At 43.5% G+C, this 26644-nt stretch overlaps 1 protein-coding gene across 3 annotated transcripts; it reads right to left on the bottom strand.

Moving 5' to 3' along the window:
• On the bottom strand, window positions 1-26636 carry HMMR (hyaluronan mediated motility receptor). 3 transcript variants are annotated; one of them, XM_090064166.1, is made up of 18 exons: window positions 26444-26630; window positions 25200-25277; window positions 24539-24624; window positions 20191-20271; window positions 19256-19444; window positions 16997-17083; window positions 16329-16429; window positions 14225-14299; window positions 12469-12647; window positions 10186-10334; window positions 9608-9822; window positions 8747-8863; window positions 5643-5801; window positions 3233-3385; window positions 3016-3115; window positions 1352-1528; window positions 667-829; window positions 2-445 (listed from the first exon to the last, which is right to left on the bottom strand). In XM_090064166.1, the coding sequence occupies exons 1-18, from the start codon at window positions 26487-26489 to the stop codon at window positions 432-434; spliced, it is 2169 nt and encodes a 722-aa protein (XP_089920292.1). In that variant the 5' UTR covers window positions 26490-26630; the 3' UTR covers window positions 2-431. The 3 variants fall into 3 exon arrangements, with proteins under 3 accessions (XP_089920294.1, XP_089920292.1, XP_089920293.1); XM_090064168.1 differs by lacking the exon at window positions 1352-1528 and having other exon boundaries at window positions 1-445; window positions 26444-26636; XM_090064167.1 differs by lacking the exon at window positions 25200-25277 and having other exon boundaries at window positions 26444-26631.
• Window positions 26637-26644: the final 8 nt, after the last annotated feature.

The raw sequence follows: 26644 nt of genomic DNA, 5'->3' as shown, positions 1-26644 counted from the left end.
CAAGCCAATTTTGGATCAAAACAGGCTATGTTTATTTCATGTACTACAGCTGTCACCTTTTTAAGCCACCTGTTCTTCTGCAGGGCCATAAATTCCACCTTACACTGTTAAGCACAACAACAAAACAAAGTACTTAAGTAGTTTAGGCTGACTTGACACCACCCTGTTCCACACAGTGAAGAGGTAGCTGACCAGGAACTCTTTGAAGTACATAATTATCCACAGCCTTAGATGTGCCAGGGTATAACCTAGCATACATGGTTACTTTAAAATCCAACACTTGATTTTTTATTTTAAAATAAAGTCTTTGTTAAGCTGTTTTGTAAATGTTCATATTTGACCCAACGTACAAATTCCATTTTTCACCACTTTATAGCGTGATTGCTTGAATCTTCACTGTAACATCTAAGTTTCCTGGCAAGTATACATATTTAACTTCTATTACCTGCAACAGAGAAGCTGCAATGAGCACTTGTGTTCACTGTTCACCACAGAACACACTTAACTTTACAACTCAGTATTCTATGCCATTACTGAATTCCGACAAGTTGAGTTGCCATTTCACCTCAAACACAGAGGGCAGTTAATATAAAACCTCCAAGGTCTTGTTTTGGCTAAATTCAAGACAAAGTTCCATACAACTATCAACTGAAAACCCACACTCACCTTCCTTAAAAGGAGTTTTGGGAGCAATATTTTCCTTGCTATCATGCTGGAAAGCTTTAGAAGGATCAAAACGCTTGATGCCCTGTATTGCATGTAGTTGGTCTTGAAGATCTTTGTGAGCTTGTTTTTCCTTAGCTACTTGTGTACGCAAGTTTGAAACCTCCTGAAATAGCAAACATGAATACTTTAAAAGGTTTAGAAATACATGCATAGACATATCCAAGTTTGTAAAAGTAGGAAAAAATTAGGATGCTACAGAACACTAAACTTTATGGCACCTGGAAGCTTTAATGAATTATTTACATCCAACAAGGCCATAGCAGTTTAACATACCATAGTTTTTCTTGCCAAAATAAAATGTTTGGGGAGGTCCTAGTATTTTACAACACTTGCTAAGAAAATGCAATTATTCTACAACAGTCTTGTGTGGGGACACATTTATACTAGAGGCCAAGTTGAAATATTTTTTATTAAAGGTCCACTAACTCAAAGTAGAGAAATCTCTGGATTAAAGGAATTTATTCCAACTATAGTAAAGCCCTCTCAAGTGGAACTTAACTTTGTGTTAACGAACTTATGTGGAAGTTTTAGGATGCTGAAGTCTACAACAAAAGTGACATACTGGTTTGGGGGAATCAATGTTACGCTTATGGGGTGCTTATCAAACTTATGAAAGCTGGCAAACCTGTTTAAGTTGGATATTTTCATTTTTTAATTTCATAACATGCTTGATTTTTTGCTTTTGATTCTGATGGCCCAGTAGTTTAGCATATGAATCACTTAGTTTGTTTAGTTCTTCTTGGGCTGTACCATGTTCATTCAGGAGGGCATTCTTCTCTGCCTCAAATGCATCTAGCTGTTGCTGAAATAAAGTTGGAGTGAAAGATCTTACAATAAGTGAACTCAACATATTGCTGTTTCAGTTTCAGGTAGAAAATAGTTAGCCTTTCCTCTTAAACTGCAGCTTAGTTAAGAAACCCATGATTAGGAAAGGGATACGTAGCTGCTTAAATTGTAACCTAAGTATTTAGTTGGGAAAGTACAGGTTTCCCCTCAATTTATGCAGTATGTGTTCCTAGAAAACTCCATAAATCAAATTTGCATAACCCAGGGAACCCAGTTTATAATGAAGGAAATAGGGATACGTTCCCATTATGGTGAGGGAGGGAATAAGGGTGAGACTGGGGAAGGGGCGGGGGGAGGGGTGCAGCGCAGCCTGTCAACCACTCCTAGGGCTGCAGCAGGGAGCAAAGCAGAGGGAACTCTAAGTGGGTGTGGAGTGGGGGGGTGCAGCTGTTACTGCTACATGCACCCCAGGAGGGCTGCAGGCTGGGGGGCTGCACCAGGCTCTTCCCAGGGGGCACCTGCCCCCAGATGTGCATACAGGACTAGGAACAGGCTGCTGCTGCAGGTGGGGGCCAGCGGCAGCACTGGGCTCTTCCCAGTGTTTGCGGTGGGCAGCGGCACTGGGAGGGGGGCTGCTGCTACCCCACAATTCACTGTAGCCTGCTCCTGCTATTCCAGTGCCGCTGCAGAGCACTGGGAAGAGTGCAGTGCTGCCAACCCCAGCCTGCAGCAGATCTGAGGGTACACACCCCTGGGAAGAGCCTGGTGCAGCCCCCCAGTCTGCAGCCCTATGGGGGTGCATGTAGCAGTAAGAGCTGCACCACCTTCCCCGTCCCACACCCACTTACAGTTCCCTCCACTTTGCTCCCTGCTGTAGCCCAGGGCCTCCGCTTCTCCCCACTCACTCCAGTCCCTGCTGCACCAGCCCGAGGAGCAGCCAATGCCAGCTACCTGCAGACATTGGGCTGCACCATGACGAATCCCCTGGGGCCCTACTTGTCCCCACTCACCCCAGCTCCTGCTGCAGCAAACCCAGGAGCAGCTGACACCACCTGCCTGCACTATGATATGGAGCAGCCTAGGAGCTGGGTTGAGTGTGGACAATTGGAACCCCAGGGGGGTTCAGGACATGGTACAGCCCAGCATCTGCAGGCAGCTGGCATCAGCCACTCCCAAAGCAGCTGCAGGAGAAGTCGGGGCGAATGGGGCCCTGGCCCCAGGGCCCTTTCCCTTCCACCCACAGACTTACCTGCTTGGGGGGGGGGGGGGGGCGCAGCACCTGTGCTAATTGCATAAGTGTGAATTTACCTCACATATAACAAATTTTGAGTATAAAAAGAGTCATTGCATAAGAGTAAATTTGCATATGCAGAACCTGCATAAAATCAAGTAAACCTGTATTATGCCAGATGAAAGTGACCTAGCATCTTAACAGTTGACTTACACAATGATGCAAAACCTCCAAGTTTCAAATACTGTTTTGAACCAAACCAAGGGACTAACCTGAAAAGGTTTGGTTTTGTTATGCAAGTCTTCATAGAGAGTACGCCAGGTTTGTATCTCTTCTTTCAAGCCAGCTGCCACATTTTCATCTATAGTTTTCCTGAATAAAGATACACAAGGGAATTGTATTTTTGCAGTTAACAGAATGCTGCTGAGCTCCCCTATAATGAATCTAGTTTTAGGTGTATTACCATAAACTGTTTGAAACAGGATTTACCTTGATGTCTCTGCTTCAAGCTGTTTCTTTAACTCTTCAGTTTGTTCTTCCAATTTCTCCTGAAGGTTAGTCATCTGTGCATTGTACAATTCATTAGCTTTTTTTATTTCTGTTTCTTTTAAGGCCAACTTTGTCTGAGCATCCAGAAGCATTCTGGGAAGGAGAAAATGATAATGAACTACTGTCAGATTGTCTCGCTGTCTCCTGCCTTAACAGCATTTGCTAAGAGTTGTCTGAATGTTAACACTAGCAGCATTGTCCGAGTAAGCAGAGTACATGAGAGTTCAGGGATACAGTTAGTTCACTCTACAGTCTTTATTGCAATAATTCAGGCAGTATCTCTTTAAGGAGAGAACAAGCAATATAATTCTAGAAACTTTTTAAGTAAAGTTTACAAGAAGGAATGTTCAGCTCAGTTAGCTTTTAACTGAAGTTAGTGCTTTCTGTCTAGTAGTTGTCCAACATTTTAATCAGCTATTAGAACCAGAAATTGCTACCTACTCTGCGGGCCTCAACAAATAGCTAGTCAGCTTGGACAGAAAAAGTGTAATTGAGTTATTTATACAAGACAATACTAACATTTTGTTCTTAAAAATCCTTAAATAAAGGCAGCAGGAATTGCTTTAACCTCCATGAAAAGCTAAAGTTGACGCCCAAATTCACACTAGTTTGTTATATTTTAATATGAACTCAGTGTCCATTCTGGCCACTCTGGGATCCATGCTGCACACAACTGCTGCTCTAGCTAGCCCAGGACCCACACTGCACATGATGCCCACAAGCCCCATGCACCCAGGGTCTCAGACTGGAGACGCATGCAGTGCAGTCCTGAACCAACTAGGGGATGCCACATGCAGCAGAGATCAAGGAATGTAGGATGAGGGCACCTGGGCCCAATTTGGCCTATGGGCTGGCCCTGCGTCGCTCAGTTTGACACCCCTAGCTTAAATGTAGCCTGACCTCAAGCCTTAAACACCGTGAGGCTTAAGTTAGTGTTGATTTACCTACTGTATTTTAAAGCCCGATATTAGGTTCTATTGTAGTATGCCATAAGACTAGATTTAAATTAATGAAAAAGGTTTGATCCACATAAAGTAACCTGAAGTCTGAGGAATGGATCTCAAATTGCAGAAGTTGGATTAATAAAATCATGCTGCTATTTTGAAAAGTTCTAAGAGGTGACAGCAGGATTACTAGTGCCCAGTTCTGCATAGCCAGTAGAAAGGAAAGCAGATTTCACCTGCCCTCTATTTCCATGTTCAGCTTAAGACCCCTAGGGAATTCAGCATGAAAAAAAAACACCACACCTAGTGCATGCGTGAACACATACACATGGCTCTCACAACAGTGGAGATGCACAGTGAGCTCTTGATGCAGACCACCCCCCAAATCCAGGATGCTCCAGAGGCCCCAGGAGAGTCGAGAACTAGATAGCAATTTATCTCAACAGATGATGTGGAAGTTCCTAGCAATGACAGAAGCCTTCTGCTAATTTCTGCCAAAAATAATGTGTGGTGGTTATTTTTATTTATGGACCAAACTTCAAGGTTGTTTTCCATTCTCTTGGCCAGTGACTCAGATGTAGTCTGCAGCACTGTCCAGGTTGTGTCTGTTGGAAGCTACATCTACAGCAGGTGGATTCAATATGTCCTTTAAGAGTTGTGGTACTTTAAAGATCTATTTGATGGTTGTATTCTAATACTGGCTGTTAAGACATACATAATTATCACATCTATTTGGTTCAGTAGGTCACTGATACTTTTAATTGTACAATTAAGTTGTGTGGGAGTCTAGCTGTGGCCAGTTTTAACTAACCTGGGGCAAACCGCTTGTTGCTTGTTTGTGAGGTGGCAGTTAAATACTTGTGATGTCTCAGAAAAAAAAGGCCCACTGATCAAGTTATGGAAGGATTTTTAAACTATTGGAAGAGTGTTTATGACTCAACTGCACTGACTGATTTCCCCATAAGTACAGACAGTCTTCTGGATTCTGCATGAAACCATTTTCAGATTCCATGTGGGTCTACCCTCCAACTCCACAGCACAAAATATATGACAGGAGAACTGTCCAACTTCTGAGCAACAGGGGTCACATGCTGCATAGCCCCCCTGGCTCCTCACTGGCTGCACCAGCCTGCCCTTAGGGGCAGAGGCCGGAATTGGAAGCAGGCAGAGAAAGCGGGAACCCAGAGATCCAGGCTGCAGCAAAAGGAAGAGGGACAGAGGGGGAAATGGTGCCAAGGGGATGATGCATACAGGTGGCAAATTAACTACTTGCAGGCTGCATACAACCCACAGGCCACCACCAGGCCTGCATTACAGCATCATTATTTGTGGTTCTTGTTAAAAACAGCAAGCCATAAATACATCATATGTACCTTCCTCAGTTTAAGGAGTATTCAGTTCCATACCTTGCATATTCTTCCTTAGCTTTATCTTTAGCATGTTCTACCTCCTGCAGTTGCTGTTGGGTATCTTGACTGACTGTCTTCAGTTCAGCTACTTTCTCCTGCAGAGATATATTCTCCAGCTGGAGACTAGATATTTCTTCAGCCATAGATAACTTGTAACTAGAATGAAAACAGAATTGCAGTAAGCATGTTACATGAGTCACAGCCTGTATTTTTCAGTGTTCAAATCTCTTGAGGAAATTAAAAATCCACCATGGGTTTATTTGCTACAATTTTGATACAAGATGTTTTTGAGATACAAGAGACTGTTAGATCTAACAGACTGTTAGAGCTGTAGTAGGCAAGATAGGCAATTATCAGTCCTGTAGAAACAGAACCCTAAGGCTTGGTCCACAATTTTTTCCGGCAGGAATTAGCAGAAGGTCAGGAATTAAATTAACAGTATCTTCTGTATTGAGCTATTACTGCTGTCAAGTTTTATTTCTTCTAAGAGCTGAATGTTGGCTAGAAGACCTTTTGGAAAAGAATCTTCCCACCCCCCATGCACACCAACATTGTATTTTTCCAATTCTCTTTAAGTGCTTCAGGTAAGGTTTAATCTTCGATGGCAGCATGCACAATGAAACAAGTCTAATTTATCATGTGTAACTGCATGCTGAACTAATGTGTTTAGTTGCTCCCTACAACTAATACATTGGCATAAGAGTTCTTATCCTACAACTTAAACCCACAAGCATGTTCTTGTCCTCACCATCTTATAAAGTTTTAAGATGACAATTTGACTGTATATTAAATCATCTTAAAATACTTTGCAACATAAGCAAGTTTCATCTTGCTACCAGTACTTTATTTACTCCCTGCACCTGTAGGGAACAAACCAGAAAAGCTAAGGTTGGCACCAAGCTCAGACTGGCTATAGGAATCAAGGACAATGAAAAGTCCTTCAGATACACGGGGCATCAAGAGAAATAAGGGCAACATTAGACTTCTGCTGAATCAAATGGGGCAGCTGACAACCGATACCCAGGATAAAGCTAATCTCTTCAGTGGTTATTTTGTGTCGGTTTTCCATCAGCCCAAGGGGGTCACCTTGCCTGACAGGACACAGGACTACAAGAGTATGGGTGACCACACACCTACATTTAGTGAAGAACTTGTGGGAGAACACCTTAGGAGGCTGAACATCCGTAAATCAGTGGGCCCTGCTGGAATGCACCCAAGAGTGCTAAAAGAGCTGGCCGACATCATAGCCTGATCATTGGCATGGATATTTGAGAACTTGTGGCACTCAGGATAGGTTCCTGAAGACTGGAAGAGGGCAAACATGGTGCCTATCTTCAAGGTAGGAAGGAAGAGCCAGGGAACTACAGGCCAAATCAGTTTGACCTCAATCCCTGGTAAGATCTTGGAAAAATTATCAAAGAACCCGTCAACAACAGGCTGACAGAAGGTACCATTCTGAGACGGCCAGCACGGCTTTGTTTCGGGTAGGTCACACCTGAGCAGCCACATCTCCTTCTATGACCAGGTGACATCACCTAGATGCAGGGGCAGGGGTAAAGAGTTTGATGTCATTTACTTGGATTTCACAGATGCCTTTGACTTGGTCTCCCATGATGTCCTCAAGGCAAAACTGAGGAATTGCAGCCTTGACAACCTTATGGTCCAATGGCTCAGGAACTGGCTCCACGGTCAGACCCAGAGAGTGATTTTTGATGGAACCATACCATATGGTGACCAGTGACATCCCTCAGGATTCAGTACTCAGACCAGTACTCTTTACTGCATCCAACTCTGGGGTCCATACTTTAAAAAGGATGTGGAGAAGCTTGAGAAAGTTTAGAGGAGAGCTACGTGCATAATAAGAGGTCAAGAGAGCAGGCCATATGAGGAGAGGTTGACAGGCACGGGTGGACATCAGGACCTTGGAGAGCATCTGTTCACCAAGGCTCCCCTACAGAAAACAAGGTCCAATGGTCACAAACTGCTGGAAGACTGTTTTAGACTGGACATAAGGAAGAACTTACTGTCCAAGTCTCCACCAGAAGTGGTGCAAGCACCTACTCTGGACACATTCAAGATGTGTTTGGATGATTATCTTGCTGGGGTCCTCTGAACCCAGCTGACTTCCTGCCCTTGGGCAGGTTGCTGGACCAGATGATCTCATGAGGTCCCTTCCAGCTCTAATGTCTATGAAATCTATGAATGCAGCCCACACTGAGCATGCTTGTAAAACACATGCCCCATTCTGGGCAAACATACTGATGGGAACCTACCATGAGGATAGGTTAAGTGCAGTCCATCCACAATGGATAAGATATTGTATCCATTGTGCTCAGTCCCCTCAACACTGATTTTTTCAACTGTTAGTAAACCACTACAATAAATACTTTTCAACTTCCTCTTCACTCCCACAGCCAAGCAGCACATTTCAATCTCACTTCCAATGGTTTCTGTTTCTTCACCAGCCTTAAATGTCTGGCAAACATCACCAAACATATCTAGATAAGAGGCTCTGTTGCCCCATCTGTTGTCCTATGCCATGTTTATGGATTATTACAGACCTGCGATCGTGAAGTGGAGCCAGACCAGGTGGTCCCACACCTCATCTGCATATACATTTTTGGAAGATTCCCAGGATGTGCGAGAAGAACACCCAATTCCAGGCATGGGCTACAGCAGGAAGAAGTTGGGAGAGGAGGCAAAGGGGTAGGCGGAGCGTAGCAGAGGGCAAGAATGGGCCACCTGAGTCCACAGATTGAATTTTCTCTGCTGTAGTAATGGGAGGGGGAAAATTCAGGGATACCTTCAATAATAGTTTCTATGCCTGGAAAAATCATAACACATTCATAAGTTTTCCATATAGAGAATGTAATTATTAGGAGGGTTTGTCTTATTTCTGAGTAAATACAGTATTTGCATCTTGAGGTGAAACCAACAGTTTCCCCAATAAACCACATGTCAGAACATTCTTCATGAGCATCATCACAATGGAGTAATAGCCACTAACAGTTTTATGTTAATGTCTAAATAAGACATGATTTGAATAAGAGAGCAACATACTTTGTTTCAAACTACACAGGAAACATGAGACTTTCAAGTACCTTTCAAATTCAGCAATCTTCTCCCCAAGTTTACGAAGTGTGTTGCTGTGCTCTTCTTGCAACTGGCTCATGGCACTGTTATGCAAGTCACTGATTCTCTGAAGCTCAACATTCTTCCTGAAAAAAGAATTTACCATTCTGTCCCAGAGTCTAAGTTGTAATGGCTATAGGAAAAGGCTTGCTCTTTCAGCTTTCTCTTATACGTCATCCAAACCAAGTTTTATCTACCTGTATATATTGGCACCAAATTTCATGAGTGCAAGCAACATGAAACTTTCTAGCAGTTTTGATTTAAGTTTCCTTAGCTACTGTTTTAAATTTCTAGTCTGTAGGATGTGGTTCTTTTTACACTGGAGTAGAGTGCTTGTGGTAAAAAAAACCCTTGCTGACAAGTCTGAGTCAACTTGGCTTAAACTCATTCCAGACTTTTCCCCACAACAAAACTCTGCATACAAAAACAGATTTTTAGAGCTAAATGTAGCTCATTAGACTTGTTAAGATGTGTATGTTTGTGTACAGAAACCTTAGATTTCGTTCTCTGCCATTATTTTTCTTCCTCCAAAATTAGTTGGGTCTGACAGTTTAATTTATACCTATTCAATTTCCAGTCTAGAAACCAAGTGGCAAAGAATAAAACTAATTCATGGCTTAACATTTTCCCTGTAAATAAATAGTTTGATTTAGTAAGCATCTCCTATATATTAGAAAAGTAAGATTTTAGTGATCTACTTAGATCTTGTTTACCTGTTGCTCTATCAGGTTGAGTGTTTGACCATGTTTATACACTCACTTTCCAATAGCTTAGTTTAGTATTTCTATTTCTCTGATTAAAAGCAATTAAAAGTTACTGTTTTCACAGACCCTTTGAGGTTTGCTTTTATCTGTGCTAGCTCTTCAGCTCTGGATTTGCTCTCTTGTTCCAGGTATTTCACCATCTTTTCAGCCTTTTCATCCTTAGCATGCAGTTTATCCAGCTCATTCACTGCTTCTTCTAATTCTTTTTCTAGGAGTTGCCGCTCATTTGTCGCCTCCTCTTGAAACTTGAGCAGCTTCTGGTGCACAGAAGCAGAACACTCCTGCAGGAACAGAGTGCATAATTGTAGAATCTACCAGTTTCTTACTAAGCAAAATTTATCCATCCACATTATGTTTCATGCAAAGATAAGCTCTTATCCTAAACATAGACAAACTGACATAGCTAACTACTTTGCTATAATTATGATACTGTAACATCTCCGGAGAGGTGCAACATCTCCAATGTTTCCAAAATAAGTATGATTCCCTTCCAAGTTAGCTATGCCACTATAGATATGCTGGCTAGTTTTCCATACATAGACAAACTCTAAATTGCCAGTATATTTTGTCCTATGTTTTAAGTTTAACCACCAGAGAAATTCAGTGCTTTCCATTACATGAGATCAGGTCCTTATGTGGTCTACCTTCTCTTGTTGCAGCAGAGAACAAGTGTCCTCCTGTTTCTGTTGCAGCTTTTGGTGTTCTTGCTCCTCTAAATTTAGTTTCTCTTTCAAGCTTTCTATTTCAGCAGTCATACTTTGCTCTTTCTCTTGGTTCTCAGTGAAGAGTTTCTCTATAAAAAATAAGTTATCAATATATCAATCTTAGAGAAATAAAGATTTGTGCCCTATATGCCTCTGTTAGTGCAGTCTTGAGGTTCTGGAAGGACCCTGTAGCCAGGTACTAGTTTCCTACACTGTCCTGCTTCTTGTTTCAAGCAGACTTAGTCTCTTGCAGGATGATTCATCATTCCCACAAGCCTCAGATCAACCTGCCCTTACACCAGATTCCATAGCTGGAACAGGGGAATCCTTCCCATGTCTGAGAGGACTCCCCTTGGGGTCATTCCAATGTCTGAGTACCCTCTACAAAAGAGGCACATCAGGAATATCCCTTGTTTCAACATTATATTTTCCCATTGGCAAGCCATAATACAAGAAAACAGCAAAAAGTTTTATTATAGAGAAGAAAAAAATTCCCATTTCCACCCCCCCCCTGCAAAAAACTACTGTAATTGTTGTTTTTTTCATTCTGCCTCCAAACTAAGTGGTAACATGTCCCACCTTCTTTCCAGACTACTGTAGTCCTTTAAAGCAGTGGTTATCAAGCTTTTTTTTCCCCACAACCAACTGCAGGGAGAAGAGCGCAGCGGCAGCAGCCCAGGGACAGGAGAGCTCCCAGCATGGGTCGTCTTTTGTGTGCGGCACCACTAACATTGCCCCCGCAACCCTGATCTGGGTCACAACCCATGGTTGGGAACCATTGCTTTAGTCTTCTCAGCATTTCTAAAGATCAGCTTCCCTACTGACTCTATCAGCTTTTAGCCAGGGGCCTGGACTCCCCTCACAAGGCAGAAGAAAATCCAAAGACATCCCTTGTCTAATAGCATCCTCATACCTAAGAGATTTCTCCTAAGGACCTCCAAGCCACCCTTCTTCCAATATTTTGGTTGCTCAACCCAATAATACACTTTTACATGCCTTATCGATTTTACATGCCAAATGATTGGCCAATGATACTTAACAGCATCCTTTGTTCATTAGGCATGCACGCCACAGATTTTTGACATGTAAATAACTAACTGTCAGCAGTGGTAGCAATTTCTCAAACATTTTTCTAGTAATTAGGGAAGGCACTCAGGAAACTGTAGATGACTGAGGAAACTGAGCTGAGATCCACCTGTTTGGCTGCAGAAGTGACAAACAGCACCAGGATCACCTCTTTCATCCTGGAATTGTCAGATCACAGCTCTTTCCCTTTGTCTCATTTATGCTTCTACAGTGATCAATTCAAAATGATCAATACTTTGTCTTACTTTACAGTACCACTGAGGGGGATTCAGTGCTTGAGTCTCCCAGGTACTGATGTTAATATAGTATTTCTTCAGATTATGCTTTCAAGGTGTCCCTGAATCTCCTCTCTTGCCCATCTCTATTAGCAGTGAGCTGGCTATAATTTCTTGATTAAGCTATGATACAGTTGCAACAATGGTTATGCATGGCATAACATAACCCATACAATGGTATGAATTTTACAAGTGAATACAGCTTTTTAAAAATCTAATGATAAAACACCAAGCACAACGTTGGTTAAATCAAAATGAGACCAAACATCTCAGCAGGAAAGAGCCCCCAAATCATTTTTGCATTTGAAGTGCATTTGTGATACTCCCCCTTCATAGTAGATTTAAAACTACTTCCCCCTACCTGGGCTAAATGAGGCTTTTCTCATCTGAAAATTCCTTTACCCTAAGTTTGAGAAGACAATATTTACCATTAATGATAAGGAACAAGGAAGCTTAAAGATACCATGGAAATCTGCCTCAGAAGATACTGTGATATATGGGAATGAGGAATTATGAAAATGCTGTACTGTGTTGTTGCTTAGAGAATAAGTCTCAACCCAGCAGCTACCAGATCAGAATTCTGGTAGACTGGGAACACTTAATTTATGTGGAACGAAGAGCAACTACATAGCTACCCATACTTCCTTTAGCAATCCTTCCTTGCATTTTACCTCCTGCCAAGGGAATATATTAGTTCTTGATAAAGAATGAATACTCATTGGAATCGGCCTTTATGTTCAAACTTGAATGTAAAGAATTTTTTTTTTAAAAAGGAGCATTAGAAGCTCACCAGATAAACTCTAGTTAATTTTGATGTGCAAGAAACTGATGCCCCAGCTCACAACACATCAAACTGAAATACCTTTTTCTTGTTCAAGCAGCTGGCATCTTGCACCTACTTCTTTAATGAGTTTAGACAACTCCTCCTCTCTGGCTTTAAGGGAATCCTTTAGGATTACAGTTTCCTGGTCCTTCTGCAGTAGCATCTTCTCCATATGGACAACATCTAGTTTGTACTTCTCTGCCTCTTCTGCAATAATGCTGTAGGAGAAAATCCAGACGTTTATCACTAATGCATTTTTAAAAATGTTGTTTATGTACTGGCACAATATGCAACAGGATGGATTAATTTAAATCAGAACTAGCAGTTGAACTAGAATTTAGATTAAAAACCCTGTCAGTTGATTTCAGTCAATTTTAATTTTGTTTTTATATTTGCATTTTGGCTATTTTCCTCAGGACACATTTTTAATTTGGTAACTGTTAAGACATGCTGACTTATGATTACGTATATCAGCTATAATGTAGTAGTATATCATGTTAAAACACATGTTATACACATTTATTTAAAGCAGTTATATAGTTGAATACTTATTCAGATCCTTATTTTACATTTGCATTATGTTAAAAATGGCAGCCAATTAATTTCTTAGTTCTACTGAATTCACTTGTGATTTGTACCAAGACATTTAGAAGGAACTGAAATTCAGTTAATTTTAATTCACATCTTTAAGTTTTCAGTTGCCTTAAATGTATTCAGTAAGAAAGATATCCAGAAAATCTAAATCAAGCTGCAGTTAAGGCTCCTTATGATTTCAATTAATTGTTTCTATACTTCAAGACTTGTTTTAGAACCAACAGGTCTCATCTGCTCACTGCATTGTTATTCAGAGACTAAAAAGAAAAACAGTCTTTATTTTTTCAGCCATGACTAACCTAGTGGAAGCAAAATATTCTCTTTTCACTCTGTATGCAAAATACCCAACTGCAGGAGTTGATTTGCTTGAAACAAATTTGGATCAAGTATTTGGTTACTGATTTTTGTTAGCTATTTCTTGACCTAACAACAAATACACACATTTTAAATAGCTAAGCCATAACATAGGTTGTCATAAAGAAACAAAATTATTTTAAATGAAACCAAACTGATTTATATCTATCTTGTTTTGTACTATGATGCTACACCTGTTAAGTCCAACTAACTAAGCTATAGAGTTGATACCTCCCTCGTTCCCCACCCCAGGGAAGAAGAATCACAGGTTTTACAGCATTCCTCTACACCAAGTTGTGTGGCAGCACTGAGTTATACCCCTTCTCTAATAAGACTAGATCCATCTCAGATTTACATAGATCCAAGTTGACTTAATGTCTGGACAAATGCATGAAAGCACAAAGCTCTGTTCTACTATCTCTCCGGCTTCCTAGTAATGCACCTTTGTTGCTTCCAAAACTCATACCGTTACCCCTTGAATAAGGGTCATGAAAATGAGATCGTTTCCCAGCAGGTCAAGTTTCCTTGACCTAGACACCAAACTCTTTCTAGCATAAAGAGGAAACTGAATAATTTCTGCATAAGTAATACTGAAAAGAAGAAACTTTGCTTAAGTCAAAATATTTCAACATGTTTAAAATTCACAAAACTAAAGAAAAGGACTAAACTTTTCATACAATTATTTGATGATCCTTTCTTATGGAAGGGAAACATATGTTTATTTTTTGTGCAAGTTAACCCATTTACAAATACCATTAAACATTTAGTCTCAAGTCTTTAAATAATGCTTAAATTTTGTTGATATTTTACTTGGCCAGCCAGACTCTAAGCCACATAGGTTTGTTACCTGAGTTCTGTAATATATTCCAAGAGTTTCTCAGTATCAGACTTTTCTTCGATCTTCTCTTTCTCAGAGGCAGATCTGAAATAAATGTAGATAGTGTACATGTATGACAGCTGTCAAATATTTAGGAGCAGCTCAAAGCTCAAGACAACTTATGACTAGAGCATTCTCTACCTATGCATTTCTAATATTATGGTAGCCAAAGGATCTCACACCAGACTACATCTACAAGGACACCAAAACTGGCATGCATTCAGAATGTGTTGGGAGTGACAGAATTTCTTTTCTCAAAGTCAGGCAATACTCAGAATGCCTGTGTACATTCCCCATTTTACTGAAATGGTGGCATATGGTACAATCAAACAATTCATGCAAAGTTGCACAAGAAGTCAATAGCTCAGCCACATATTGAACTTGGGGTTGGAAGGGACATCAGGAGGTCATCTAGTCCAAACTCCTGCTCAAAGCAGGACCATCCCCAAATAGATCATCCTAGCCAAAGCTTCATCTAGCTGGGTCTTAAAAGGCCCCAAGGATGGAGATTCTATTACCTCTCTGAATAACCTGTTCCAGTGTTTACTACCTTCCTAGTAAGTCATTCTTCCTAATATCAAACCTGAACTTTTCTTGCTGCAACTTGAAATCTCTAGTTTGGGTCCAGTGCCTAACAAAATTAAGCCATCACTCCTATGTAACCACACATGCTAAGCTTGCTTTAACTCCTGCTGACAAAGGGCTACCTATATTATAAAAAAAAAATTACTAGCACGATACCGCTCTCTGTGAACTAAAGGTACTCTCTCTATATATGTGAGAGTGAGCAAGTGAGCCTTTAGTTGACAGAGAAAGGTATTGTGCTAGTAAAGGAAAGGATGCTTTATTTGATATGAGCTGGAAGACATAGTATATACATAGGATATACAATATTTTGTCCTTTAACAAAAAAATCAAGATGAAAGGGACAGCAACTGTCAAGTACGAGTATGTAAAAATACACCTACTATTAAAATTAGGCCCACCCTGAATTGGTAGGGGTGCACAGAGAGTTTTTCGCAGCCAATACTGATAGCCGATTTTTAAGGAGGCATATTGGCTGATACCAATATGATTTCCAATACCCAGCCTGGCAGCTGGTAAGACTAGTATGGTGGAAGGGGAGGGGAAGGGAGGGTGTGGGACTGGGGCAAATGTTGCCCAGCCAGGGCAGGTGCGGCACGGAGCCACAGCTCATTCAGCACTCATCCGGCAGCTCTTGGCACTTGTCTGGGAGGGCGGGGGGTGCATGTGCCCCTGGATCTGCACAGGGCAGGCTGGTGCTGAGCCAAGCCGTCTTCCCAGTGGGGTGGGGCTGCTCTGGGAAGGGGCTATGGAGAATTTGTGGCTGCTGCCCCTTCTCCCCTTGTAACCCCTTCCCAGACCAGCCCCCCCAGAAGAGCTTGGCACAGACCCAGCCCATCCCATAAAGATCTGGAGAAATGCACCCGCCAGATGAGTGGTGGGAGCCACCACACCAGTGGCTCCCAGACTAGCAGTGCACAGCGATAGGAGCCGGTCCCCTCCTCCCAGCACCCCCCAAACCATGGCTGTGCCACACCCGCTCGGGCAGTGCTTTCCCCAGCCCCTGCTCCACATCCTCCCTCACTGTGGGGGCCTTGATCTGCCTGCCAGCCCCTTCCCTCCTCCATCCCCTTCCACCACACCAGACTTACCAGCTGGAGGCAGCTCTCCAAGCCGCCAGGTTGTGTTTCTCGCCGCCAGTGTTATGCTGAGGCTGTGCGCATGCACAGGCCATTTATCAGCCAAATTATCATTGGTTTTGATATGGCCGATTTCTGATATAAAGAAAACTTACTATATCAGTGCTGATCCGATATCAGACCAATGCATCAGTGCACCTCTATGAGTTTGTACAGCTACTCTTTTGGTAATAAGGTAATACAATTACTAGCAACTAGTCAAACTTCCTGGTTCGAGTATCTTTACCCCCAAGAACAATTTCTGAATGCCAATTTATTGCTTACATTTGCCATATTACAGTCCCACCATTAAGTATAAGAAACAGCAATCTGAGTGAAATCTGAAGATAATTATCTTTTTTAACACTTACAGTTTTTCTTTCAACTGTGCTACTTTTCCTTTAGACTGCTCTAGATTCTTCTGGGCTGCCTGTAGCTTCATTTCCATGTCTTCCTGCTTTGCAAGTACATTCTTTAAAAAGTGAAAACAAAAACAATTATATATTGATTAATAGATATAAAGGAATTTACATGCATAAAATGTAACCAGCAAGTTACATTACTCAGGTACAGTAGAAGCTTATCTAGCTCACACCAAATGCTATTCACCATTATTCAGAATTTAACACTAATGAGAACTGCCTATAGCTGTGCCAAACTGGGACTTCTAACTCAAAATGCCTATGAAGCATCAGGCATCCATTAACAGTTCCTGCAACATATGGAAAAAGTGACAAAAACTGTCAAACCACCAGGCACAACTTATTCTGAGAAGTAGCTAAATACAAAGAAAATCTAAGCCTCTACACTACCGGGATTCCATTCTTGCTTCTGGTATAGATTGCATTGAAAATCTTAGGAAACTAGTTAAACTGGCTAGTTTTACAGTTTCGTATAGAAGAGTAGGGAACCTCCTCCTGCAAGGGAGTTAGAAAAGCCTATCACATTCAAGTAATGTGTAATTCATTTAGTCTACAAGTCGCACTGTTTTTTTGTTCCAAGAGGGATCAGTGTCAGCCATTTCATTACTGTAACTTACCTTATTCTTTGCATCCATTTTGGTCCTGAGTTTCATCAACTCCATGCAAAGGCTGCTCATTTTCTTCTGTGTACCATCTTCTGAGAACTTGATTAGAGATAACAGGGAAGTGTTTAAGTTAAAATTAAAACAAATTTACATGTTCGTTTATTAGTCTTCTTCTGCATGTAGTCCCTAGTACTGATGTCCCACTAAGACAATAGTTAGACACATATCTTGCTCCTAGCTTTTTCCAAAGCTGGCTTAAGCTGCAAGTGAAGAACAGCACATAGTACAATTGCTTTAAAGGACAAGCCATGAGCAAATGGCTATATGGTTATAAAGTTTTATAGTATTTCTCATTTAAGTCATGCAATGTAATGAGAGAGTTCTATGAAAGTTTTTATATTTAACCAAGTCCATTTTTCATACTGAACTTCGATAGGAGTATATCACCTTGTGAGGTCCCTTTGAGTGCTACTTCCCCATGATTTTAGCTAGCCCACATTGCTGGCACGGACCTTGCTGTTAAACCTGAAGCAATAAATTCAGAGTATTCCTAAAACCAGAGTCAACACAAGCAAGTAATCAATCCTGATGAACGACTTTCATTATAATCAGCAACATTTTTGTCTGGACTGCCAAACACATCCCAGCCTCCACCCATGCCTTGACTCGGCATGCCAAAGGCAGGCAGTGAGGGAGCCAAGGGGTCCGGTCCTCATTGCTGGTGGCAGATGCATACACACCTACCTGCAAGCTGGCAGCAAGGGTGAGGCTGGAGTTGCACTGCCACAGGTCCTTCCTGGCTATGCATCCCAAGGTACACGTGTGCAGCCACTGGCGCCACAGAGGTGGTACCAGGGCTCTGGACTCTGGTGCAGCTGGCTGAAGCCTGCCCACCACTGCTGTAGCTGCCCAGAGCCTGGGAGGCTGCAAAAGAGCTGCGCTAGGCTCCAGAAACCTGGCTAGACTCCAGTGGCAGCTGCATGGAGCCTTGGGCCACATGGCCAGGAAAGGGCCCGGGGCACACTTAACAGTACTATTGTGTGGCACCCCACTGCATCCTCAAAAGGATCGAGGCAGCCCAGGGTACCGTGGCACCGACTGAGGATCACTGGTTTAAAAGAAAGTGGGTGAAAATCCTAGCTCCATAAATCCTGAAGTGTAGGGCAACTTTCTCATGTAATTCCAGTGGAGCCAGGATTTCACTTGCTACTTTGTAACCTTATACCTGCCCTCCCTCACCTCTACTTCATGATGAACTCTGCCAGCCTGCTGAAAAATAAAGTATTTTTTAAAAGTATTCATGGGACGTCTCATTTTTTGGAATGCAGACTTGTTATACACCTGCCCCACAGGCTCAATAACACCTAAAATACCCCAACCTTGTAACTGGGATTAAGGTACATGAGAAAAACAAGGACAAGTGAGTGAGCAAGCACAACAGAAATGTTAAGTTAATTTTGTAGTCTGCATTAAGCTCCCTTTAAATGTGTAAAACGTTGCTGCAAAGGGGAGGATTTAAAATTGTTCTTCATGTGCAATGGGAATAGGACAAGTAGCAATGGTCTTAAAAATTGCCACAAGGAAGATTTAGGTTGTTATCATGAAGTCCTCTCCAAGATAATCAAGAACTTAAAAAGATTACCTACAGAGGAGAAAGATGAGCAACTTCCATGAATATTTTAGTAGAGCTGATCTTGCCTAAGCACAGAGCAAGAGACTAGATGACCAAGGTCCTTTCTAGCCCTTTGTTTGATTTTGCTGAAGTTATTAAAATTCCTACTGTGTTGCCATATAGTCCATTCATACAAATGTATGCTTCCGTTTGTGAACTCTTCCACTTTATACTCCCCATCTAAGAGATAAGGCCCACAGGCAGAAGAGACTCAAACATTAACAATGCTTGTGATATAGATACAGATTCCTGGCATGGAAGTTATTACATCTAAACAACTGTCCCATATAAACAAGCAGCTACTCAGTGGTGATGTGGAGGGGGGTGCACATGCACCCCCCTGACAGCCAGTGCTCCCTATTTAGGTGACGGGCAGGGGAGGACAGGAGAAAGTGCTGGTGCCCCCCTGACAGTGCCAGCTGGTGAGTGGATGCCAGAAGTGCTGCCGGCACTTCTGGGAAGCATGAGTGGTGTGCCCAGTCAGCGCAATTGGCTGCAGGGGGATCCCACCCCCCATCTCCGACTGGCTGCTCCACGGGCACGTGCCCCCACTGACTCAGGAAGCACCAGCTGCCCATGCAGCTACTTATTCTACTTACTTTTGATTTTAGTAGTTCATTGGTTCTTGTTAGCTCAAGAAGTTGCTTTTCAAGTGAAGCAACATTAGCCATGAGAGATGTTTTCTCGCGGACTGCAACAGTCAATTTTGCTTCAATCTTTGTGAGATCCTCCTCTAGAGCTAGAAGCTTTTTATCCTGCTCTCCACGTTCTTTCACTAATCCACGAATCTAAAAAGAGTTATTTCTTAGTTATTTTTTCCACAGTTAATATTTCCAGTTATGCTTGTTTTGTTCTCATTATTCCCCAAGATATATTCGTTTTTACTGTTAAAAAGATCAGGTAAAGGACACAGAGCTAAAGGCACTTCACTTGTCTTTAAACTCAATAGATTGTATATCCTTTACACTTCAGTAGCTTGGTTTTCACTATCCAGATCGTGAAATTTATTTCACCTAGTAAAAATTCAGTTAGTCTTGGCAAAAAACCTACAGCATGGGCCAAAATGCACATCTGGAGCAAGTGGTAGGAGGACATTCTTTGCTCATGACGTATCAGATATGGCCTGATATTAATGGGAAATGTTTCACTGCTCCCAGCCTTACCAAATAATTCTGAAGAGATCTCAAGCCTCAACAAGTGAATATTACATAGACTAGAAGCCTTTGAGTTCTCTAGAAGAGATTTCAGCATGGGATTCATTTCCATTTATATGAAAGGCTAGTTGCAAGAGGCAGCATCTCAGAAGGCTCCAAAGAAAATTGAAGTCAGTGTTCAGTTGATTTGCCCCAGAATTGATAAACATTTGCTCAGAAAATTATATGCAGCAATTCATCAACTACTTTGAATTTAAATCAGATGTAATGGTAAATAAGAGGTCTGTCAGTAGTTTTTGTTTCTTACACGGCATTCCATTAATGAATACACACACTATGCTCCCTCCCACCACATTCCCTCTTAAGTTACTTGCTCATACCTCTCTCTCTAGCATCTTCTGTTGTCTCTGCTCTTTCATAAGGGCAGCCTTCTTTGCAGATCTCAGGACTCCACTAACTGGCTTTGGAAAACAAGGTAAGTTTGAGAGAATATACAAGCACAGCCCCACCAGGGGAGACGCCTTGTTGGACCTAGTGCTGGCCACGGATGATGACCTAGTGAGGGGGCTGCGGGTGCTCGACCACCTGGGCGACAGCGATCATCACCTGCTGGAATTCACCTTCCAGCGCAAGGTGGCAAAGGCATGCAGTAAGGCAGCGGCCCTAGATTTTAGGAGGGCAAACTTCAACGAGCTAAGGAGGATAGTTGGAGAAGCGCTGAGGTCCCAGAGGGGAGGGGAGCCAGGTGTCCAAGGAGAGTGGTCGCTCCTTAAGGAGACGATCCTCCAAGCCCAAAGGAAGGTAATCCCAACGAGGATCAAAGGGAGCAGGAGAGCACACAAGCCTCCGTGGCTCACCAAAAGCATCCGGGAATGTCTCCTTGCTAAAAAGGAGGCTTACACCCAATGGAAAGAAGGGGTCATCACCAAGGAGGACTATTCTGTAGTTGCTTGGGGATGTAGGAGGGTAGTTAGGAAGGCCAAGGCAGAGATGGAACTGGGACTAGCTTTCCAGATTAAGGACAATAAGAAGTCCTTTTTTATATATATAGGGGGTAAAAAGAAGGTTCCAGGTAACGTGGGGCCGTTGCAGGACGTGTTGGGAAACTTGGTTGTCACACCAGACGGCAAAGCTAACATGTTTAACGATTTCTTTGCCTCCATCTTCCTAACTAGGGACCAGAACAGCTACCTCCCTGCTGGGCCCCCCTCGGGCCCCAGGGGAGACACACCTGGGCCATGGGTTAGCGAGGATTTAGTTAGGGTGCTTCTGGAGGGGTTGGATGTATTCAAGTCAGCCGGTCCGGATGATCTCCACCCTAGAGTTCTAAAGGAACTGGCCGAGATCATTGCAAGTCCCCTGGCACGGCTTTACGAGCACTCGTGGTGCTCTGGTGAGGTACCAGAGGACGGGAAGAGGGCCAACGTGGTCCCCATCTTCAAAAAAAGGCAGGAAGGAGGACCCGGGAAACTATAGGCCGGTTAGTCTCACCTCGATCCTAGGCAAGCTGTTCAAGAAAATTATGCTGGCACACATCCAGGAGGGGCCAGCAGGGGACTGCATGCTTAGGGGCAACCAACACGGGTACATCAGTGGTAGGTCCTGTCAGACCAACCCGGTGGCCTTTTACGATCAGATCACCAGATCATTAGAAGCAGGGGTAGCAGTGGATATAGTCTTCCTGAACTTCCGGAAGGCTTTTGACATTGTCTCTCACCCCATTCTCATTAAGAAACTGGGGGGCTGTGGTGTCGACACCCACACAGTCAAATGGGTCGCCAACTGGCTGGAGGGCCGCACCCAGAGGGTGGTAGTGTATGGGTCCTTCTCAACCTGGAAGGACGTGGGCAGTGGGGTCCCCCAGGGCTCGGTCCTCGGGCCCGCACTGTTCAACATCTTCATCAGTGATTTGGACGAGGGGGTAAAAAGCACCCTGTTTAAATTTGCTGATGACACTAGGATGTGAGGGGACGTGGGCACACTGGAAGGATGCAACAGGCTACAATCAGACTTAGACAGGTTACAAGGGTGGGTGGACAAGTATAGGATAGGTTTCAACACAGACAAGTGCACGGTGATGCACCTTGGGAAGAACAACCGGCACCATACCTACAGGTTAGGGAACTCCCCTCTTTTCAGCACGGAGGCGGAAAAGGATCTTGGGGTCATCATTGACTCCAAGATGAACATGGGCCAGCAGTGTGGGGAGGCAGTTAGGAAGGCCAACCGCACCTTGTCATGCATCCACAGATGCATCTTGAGTAGGTCCAAAGAGGTGATCCTCCCCCTCTATGTGGCACTGGTCAGGCCGCAGTTGGAGTACTGCGTCCAGTTCTGGGCGCCACACTTCAAGAGGGATGTCGACAGCATGGAGAGGGTCCAGAGGAGGGCCACTCGTATGATCAGGGGACAACAGGGCAGGCCCTATGAGGAGAGGCTATGGGACCTGAACCTGTTCAGCCTCCAGAAGAGAAGACTGAGGGGCGATCTTGTGGCCTGTTATAAACTAGTCAGGGGAGATCAGCAGGCATTGGGGGAGTCACTGTTCCCCCGAGCACCGCCAGGAGTGACCAGTAATAACAGTCACAAGCTGGCAGAGGGTAAGTTTAAGTTAGAAATCAGGAGGCGCTACTTCACGGTCAGGGCAGCTAGGGTCTGGAACCAACTTCCAAGAGAAGTGGTGCTGGCTCCTACCCTGGGGGTGTTTAAGAGGAGGTTAGATGAACATCTTGCTGGGGTCATTTGACCCCAGTATTCTTTCCTGCCATGGCAGGAGGTCGGACTAGATGATCTACTCAGGTCCCTTCCGGCCCCAGAAACTATGAAACTATGAAATGAGCTTCATGATGCAGAAGGAAATTTCCGTGGAATATAACAACATGGAAACTGAAAGCATTCAAGTACTAACGTTCCTAAAGACACCAATCAAGTAATTAACCTGTAAAACATTTTGCCACAATATCATTAGGCCAAAAGGACAAGGAATGATTAAATAGGACAGCATTCAGGAGAACATCTAGTCTTATACTACAGAGAAAAGCATTTGACAATTACACATCTTTATCTTTGAGCAACCAAAACTAAGCACAGACCATTTTAAGGTCCGGTAGATTTTTCTATTGCAAGGTTTTTTGGACATTGCTCAAAATAAACTATTAGGGGTGAATGTGAAAAATGAGATACTTGGCAAGCATGAAGCAGCATAAAATAAATATGGTTCCTTACGACAGTTGATTCATGCATCATATAGAAAGCCTAAAGCTCAAGTCTTGTTTTCAGAACTTTCCCTGTGCCCAAAAGCACTTAATTTACTAGCTCAAGTTTAAAAAAACCCCTGCACTTAAAAATCACGTATTCTCTCCCCTGTGGTACAGCAATTTGGTTTACACAAATGGATGTGAACACGCCTAACAGACTGTTATAAATGTTGTTTAAATTGCAAGTGTAGTTGTACAAGCCAGTTTAGAACAGATTAAGCTTGCCTGAATGTTTCAAAAGTACACATGGATTTTCAGGTATTATTTTGAACTGGTCCTCTGAACTAATCCAGTGTTTTAAAGAGAAGTGTAAAGTCCTGCACACAGGACAGAACAATCTCATCCACTGCTACAGGTTAGGCAATGAACTGACTAAGCAGCAGCTCTACTGAAAAGGACCTGGGGGTTTCAGTGGACAATAAGCTGAATATAAGCCAATAAGTTGCCCTTGTCGCAAAGAAGCTTAACCGCATACTAGGCTACATTAATAGCATTGCCAGCAGATCAAGGAAAGTGATTCTCTTCCTGTATTCAGCACTGGTGAGGCCACATCTGGAGACCTGTGTCCAGTTTTGGGTCCCCCCCACTACAGAAAGGATGTAGGCAAATTAGAGAGAGTTCAGCAGAAGGCAATGAAAATGGTTAGGGGCTGAGGCACATGACTTATGAAGAGAGGCTGAGAGAACTGGGCTTATTTAAAGGCTGAAGGAACTGGAGAAGAGAAAGACTGAGGTGGGATTTCATAGCAGCCTTCAACAACCTGAAAGTTGGTTACAAAAAAGATGGAGCTAGACTATTCTCAGTAGGGGCAGATGACAGAACAAGGAGCAGCAAGGGACAGTTAGGTCAGATCTTCAGAAAAAAAACTTCTCACTGGGAAAGTAATAAAATACTGGAACAGGTTACCTGGAGAGGTTGCAGACACTCTTATCTTTGGAGGTTTTTAAAACCTGGCTAGACAAATCCATGGCTGGGATGATCTAGTTGGAGACGGTCCTGCTTTGAGCAAGGGGGTTGGACAAGACCTCCTGAGGTCCCCTGCAAACTAAATTGTCTATGATTCTATTCCTAGACCTATGCTTCTGGGTGCACAGAGGCTGGGTGTTCTGAGACACCCCACACACTAAGGAGAAGCAGCACCTGAACTGCTGTTCACTGCCTGCTCCTTCCCAGGAAGAAGCATGCAGCTCTCCAGCTCCAGTCTCCCACTTACTCAGGCAATAGTGCAAACAGTGGCATAGAACAGGGGTTTCCAAACTGTGGTACACATACCCCTGGGGATATGCAAGACATCTCTGGGATCTACATGGAATAAATTGTGTAACGGAATATTTAATTTTCATTAAAATAATAATTAACATTTAAGGGATTAAAACATATGCTGGTAGGGGTATGCAGGCAGTTTGCAAATCTGGAAGGGGTACACAATAAGAAAGTATGGGAACCTTTGGCATAGCAAATAGAATCTTACCACTGTTGCAAGAGAAAGGAACTTTCTTCTAGGAGTGGGAGAAGACATATTTTCACTGTTCAGATTCTGCTGATTTTCCATTGTCCCTGAAAAGAAAGTTTAATCAGATCAAGAGATTAGAAGCAAACCATTGGGTGGGGGGAGAAGAGGGGAGAAGGAAATTTTTTTTTGAGTTTATCCACCTCAAATCCCAAGTCTACTTATTTTTACTAGTCTACATTCAGCAAGTGCATACACCAGCCTTATACTTCTGGGCACTACAAGAATCAGATTGGTCCAACCAATGGGTAGTCCATTCTAAAAGTTGTTTTATTTTTCCCTGTCCATACTCACACTGCTACACTGCAATGAGGGGCTAACTTCAAAAGAAAAAAAAATTACTGCAAATATATTACAGAGGGGTGGGGGGGGGCGTGGGAAGAAATCAGTGAAGCAGATGCATGAAAAGCCACCAGGGAAAGAGATACAAAGAAGCACACTTTCAAATTGTCAGCAGCCATCTAATAATCAGCAATCATCATGGAGTAAAAAGCAAAACACTGAAAAATCTCAAAACACTGAAAAAAGAAAAACAGCAGCATTTGAGCACTTACAATTTCCGTTTCGCAAGATCTCCAAAACTTCCAAAGTTTGCCAAGTGTCAAGCCATGGCACTGCTTACCTTTCTGTTTTCTGAAGTGGGATTTGTCAGAGAGCATAGGGCCTCTTACAGCATCTGAGGAATCGATTTCATGGGACCCTAGCAACGGGATGCAAATTAAAAAAACCACAAAGTGATGTTTGGCACAGCAGAGAACACTGAGATAACTTGACAGGGAGAATTAAGTTTGTGGATGGGTTGTCACTATGAACAGATGTATTCAGTGCCCCTTCGGGTGCCTGTAGATGTACGGAGATGCTGCTCTTACTGTGCTGGAATTACTCCAGCATCCTCCACATCTTGTGTATCCACCATCCCCATGCATGCATCAAAATAGCCCGAATGAGCTTTAGTTAGAGCCCCTGGTGCCATTTTGAAGTGCAGGATACTGAAAACATCAGATGCAGTGGGTGCTTTAATTAGAGTGGCTCTTGAAGCTGTTCTAATTAAAGTGTGCCTCCCCCCCACCATGTTAAGACACCCTTCAAGTTCATCCTGCTGAAAAGTTTTCCTCTCTTGCAAGAGTATGGCACAAATAAAAGACAAGTCATAGCATCAGAGAAGCAGGGCTGGAAGGGACCTACAGAGGTCATCTAGGCCAGTGTTTCTCAGCCCATGGTCACGGCCCAAAAGCAAGTCGGAAGAACACATGAATGGGTTGTGAAGAAACTTGAAAAATAGATTCTTCTTTAACGGAGAGAAACGTGGGAAGCTGCAGCTTTTCCCTTATAGGCTGGCACTGTTCCAGCCTGTAAGAAGCTGCTGCCCCCCCCCCCACACACACACACCCCCACACTGGGGGTTCGGGACAGCAGGGCAGGACTGGCCATTGAGGTTTACAAACAGTATTAAATAGGTTGAGAACCGCCGAAATAGTCCAACCAGCCAGATCATCCCCATCCAAACCTGCCCCTACAAACTACACGTTAAACTCTAAGGGTCCCGTGTCGTGAGGCGGCACCAGCGAGGCTGCGCCGGGCAGTGTTTGTGGGTCACGAGGAGGAGCTGAAGGAGGCGGAGCGGGTCCGGCCCCAACAACCACTGGGGAGCACGTTACAGCGCCACCGTTCCCGTCACCGAGGTGCGGGCGGACCTGAAATCAACCCAGATAGCGCCGCGCCGCTCTGCCAGGAAGGGGGAGACGACTGAAGTGAAATAAAAGGAAAAAAGAACCGGAGGAAAGCAAGCCCCGCCCGGCTCCCCCCGTTTTGCAGGCGGCCCCGCTCAGCCCGCGGGCAGGGCAAGCGCCGGCAGGCAGGACTCACCCGCGGTGTCGTTGAAGCGCCGCAACGGCGCCCTGGGGAAGGACATGACAGTCCCGTAATGCAGCGCAACCGAGCGGCCGCCGCCACCGGTGCTGGATTCAAAGTGCCTAACCGCTCTCCCCGCAAACCCCGGCGCCCAATCACAGCGCTCGACTTATGAGCTGCTCAACCAATCGCCGCTCCTTCCTGCCGCCGGCTGGA

This window comes from Crocodylus siamensis, chromosome 10 (assembly GCF_052110815.1).
Source record: "Crocodylus siamensis isolate JL-2025a chromosome 10, ASM5211081v1, whole genome shotgun sequence".
NCBI classification, from domain to species: Eukaryota; Metazoa; Chordata; order Crocodylia; family Crocodylidae; genus Crocodylus; species Crocodylus siamensis.
This window is presented reverse-complemented; position numbering and strand designations above follow the sequence as displayed.

What these genes read in the sequence shown, in the direction of transcription:
- HMMR (XM_090064166.1), bottom strand. Translation starts at nt 26,489, where the DNA reads ATGTCCTTCCCCAGGGCGCCGTTGCGGCGCTTCAACGACACCGCGG. An exon ending in GCGCTTCAACGACACCGCGG is followed by an intron (nt 25,278 to 26,443) that starts GTGAGTCCTGCC and finishes TCCCGTTGCTAG; the next exon opens with GGTCCCATGAAATCGATTCC. An exon ending in AAGATTGCTGAATTTGAAAG is followed by an intron (nt 5,802 to 8,746) that starts GTACTTGAAAGT and finishes TTTTCATTCTAG; the next exon opens with TTACAAGTTATCTATGGCTG.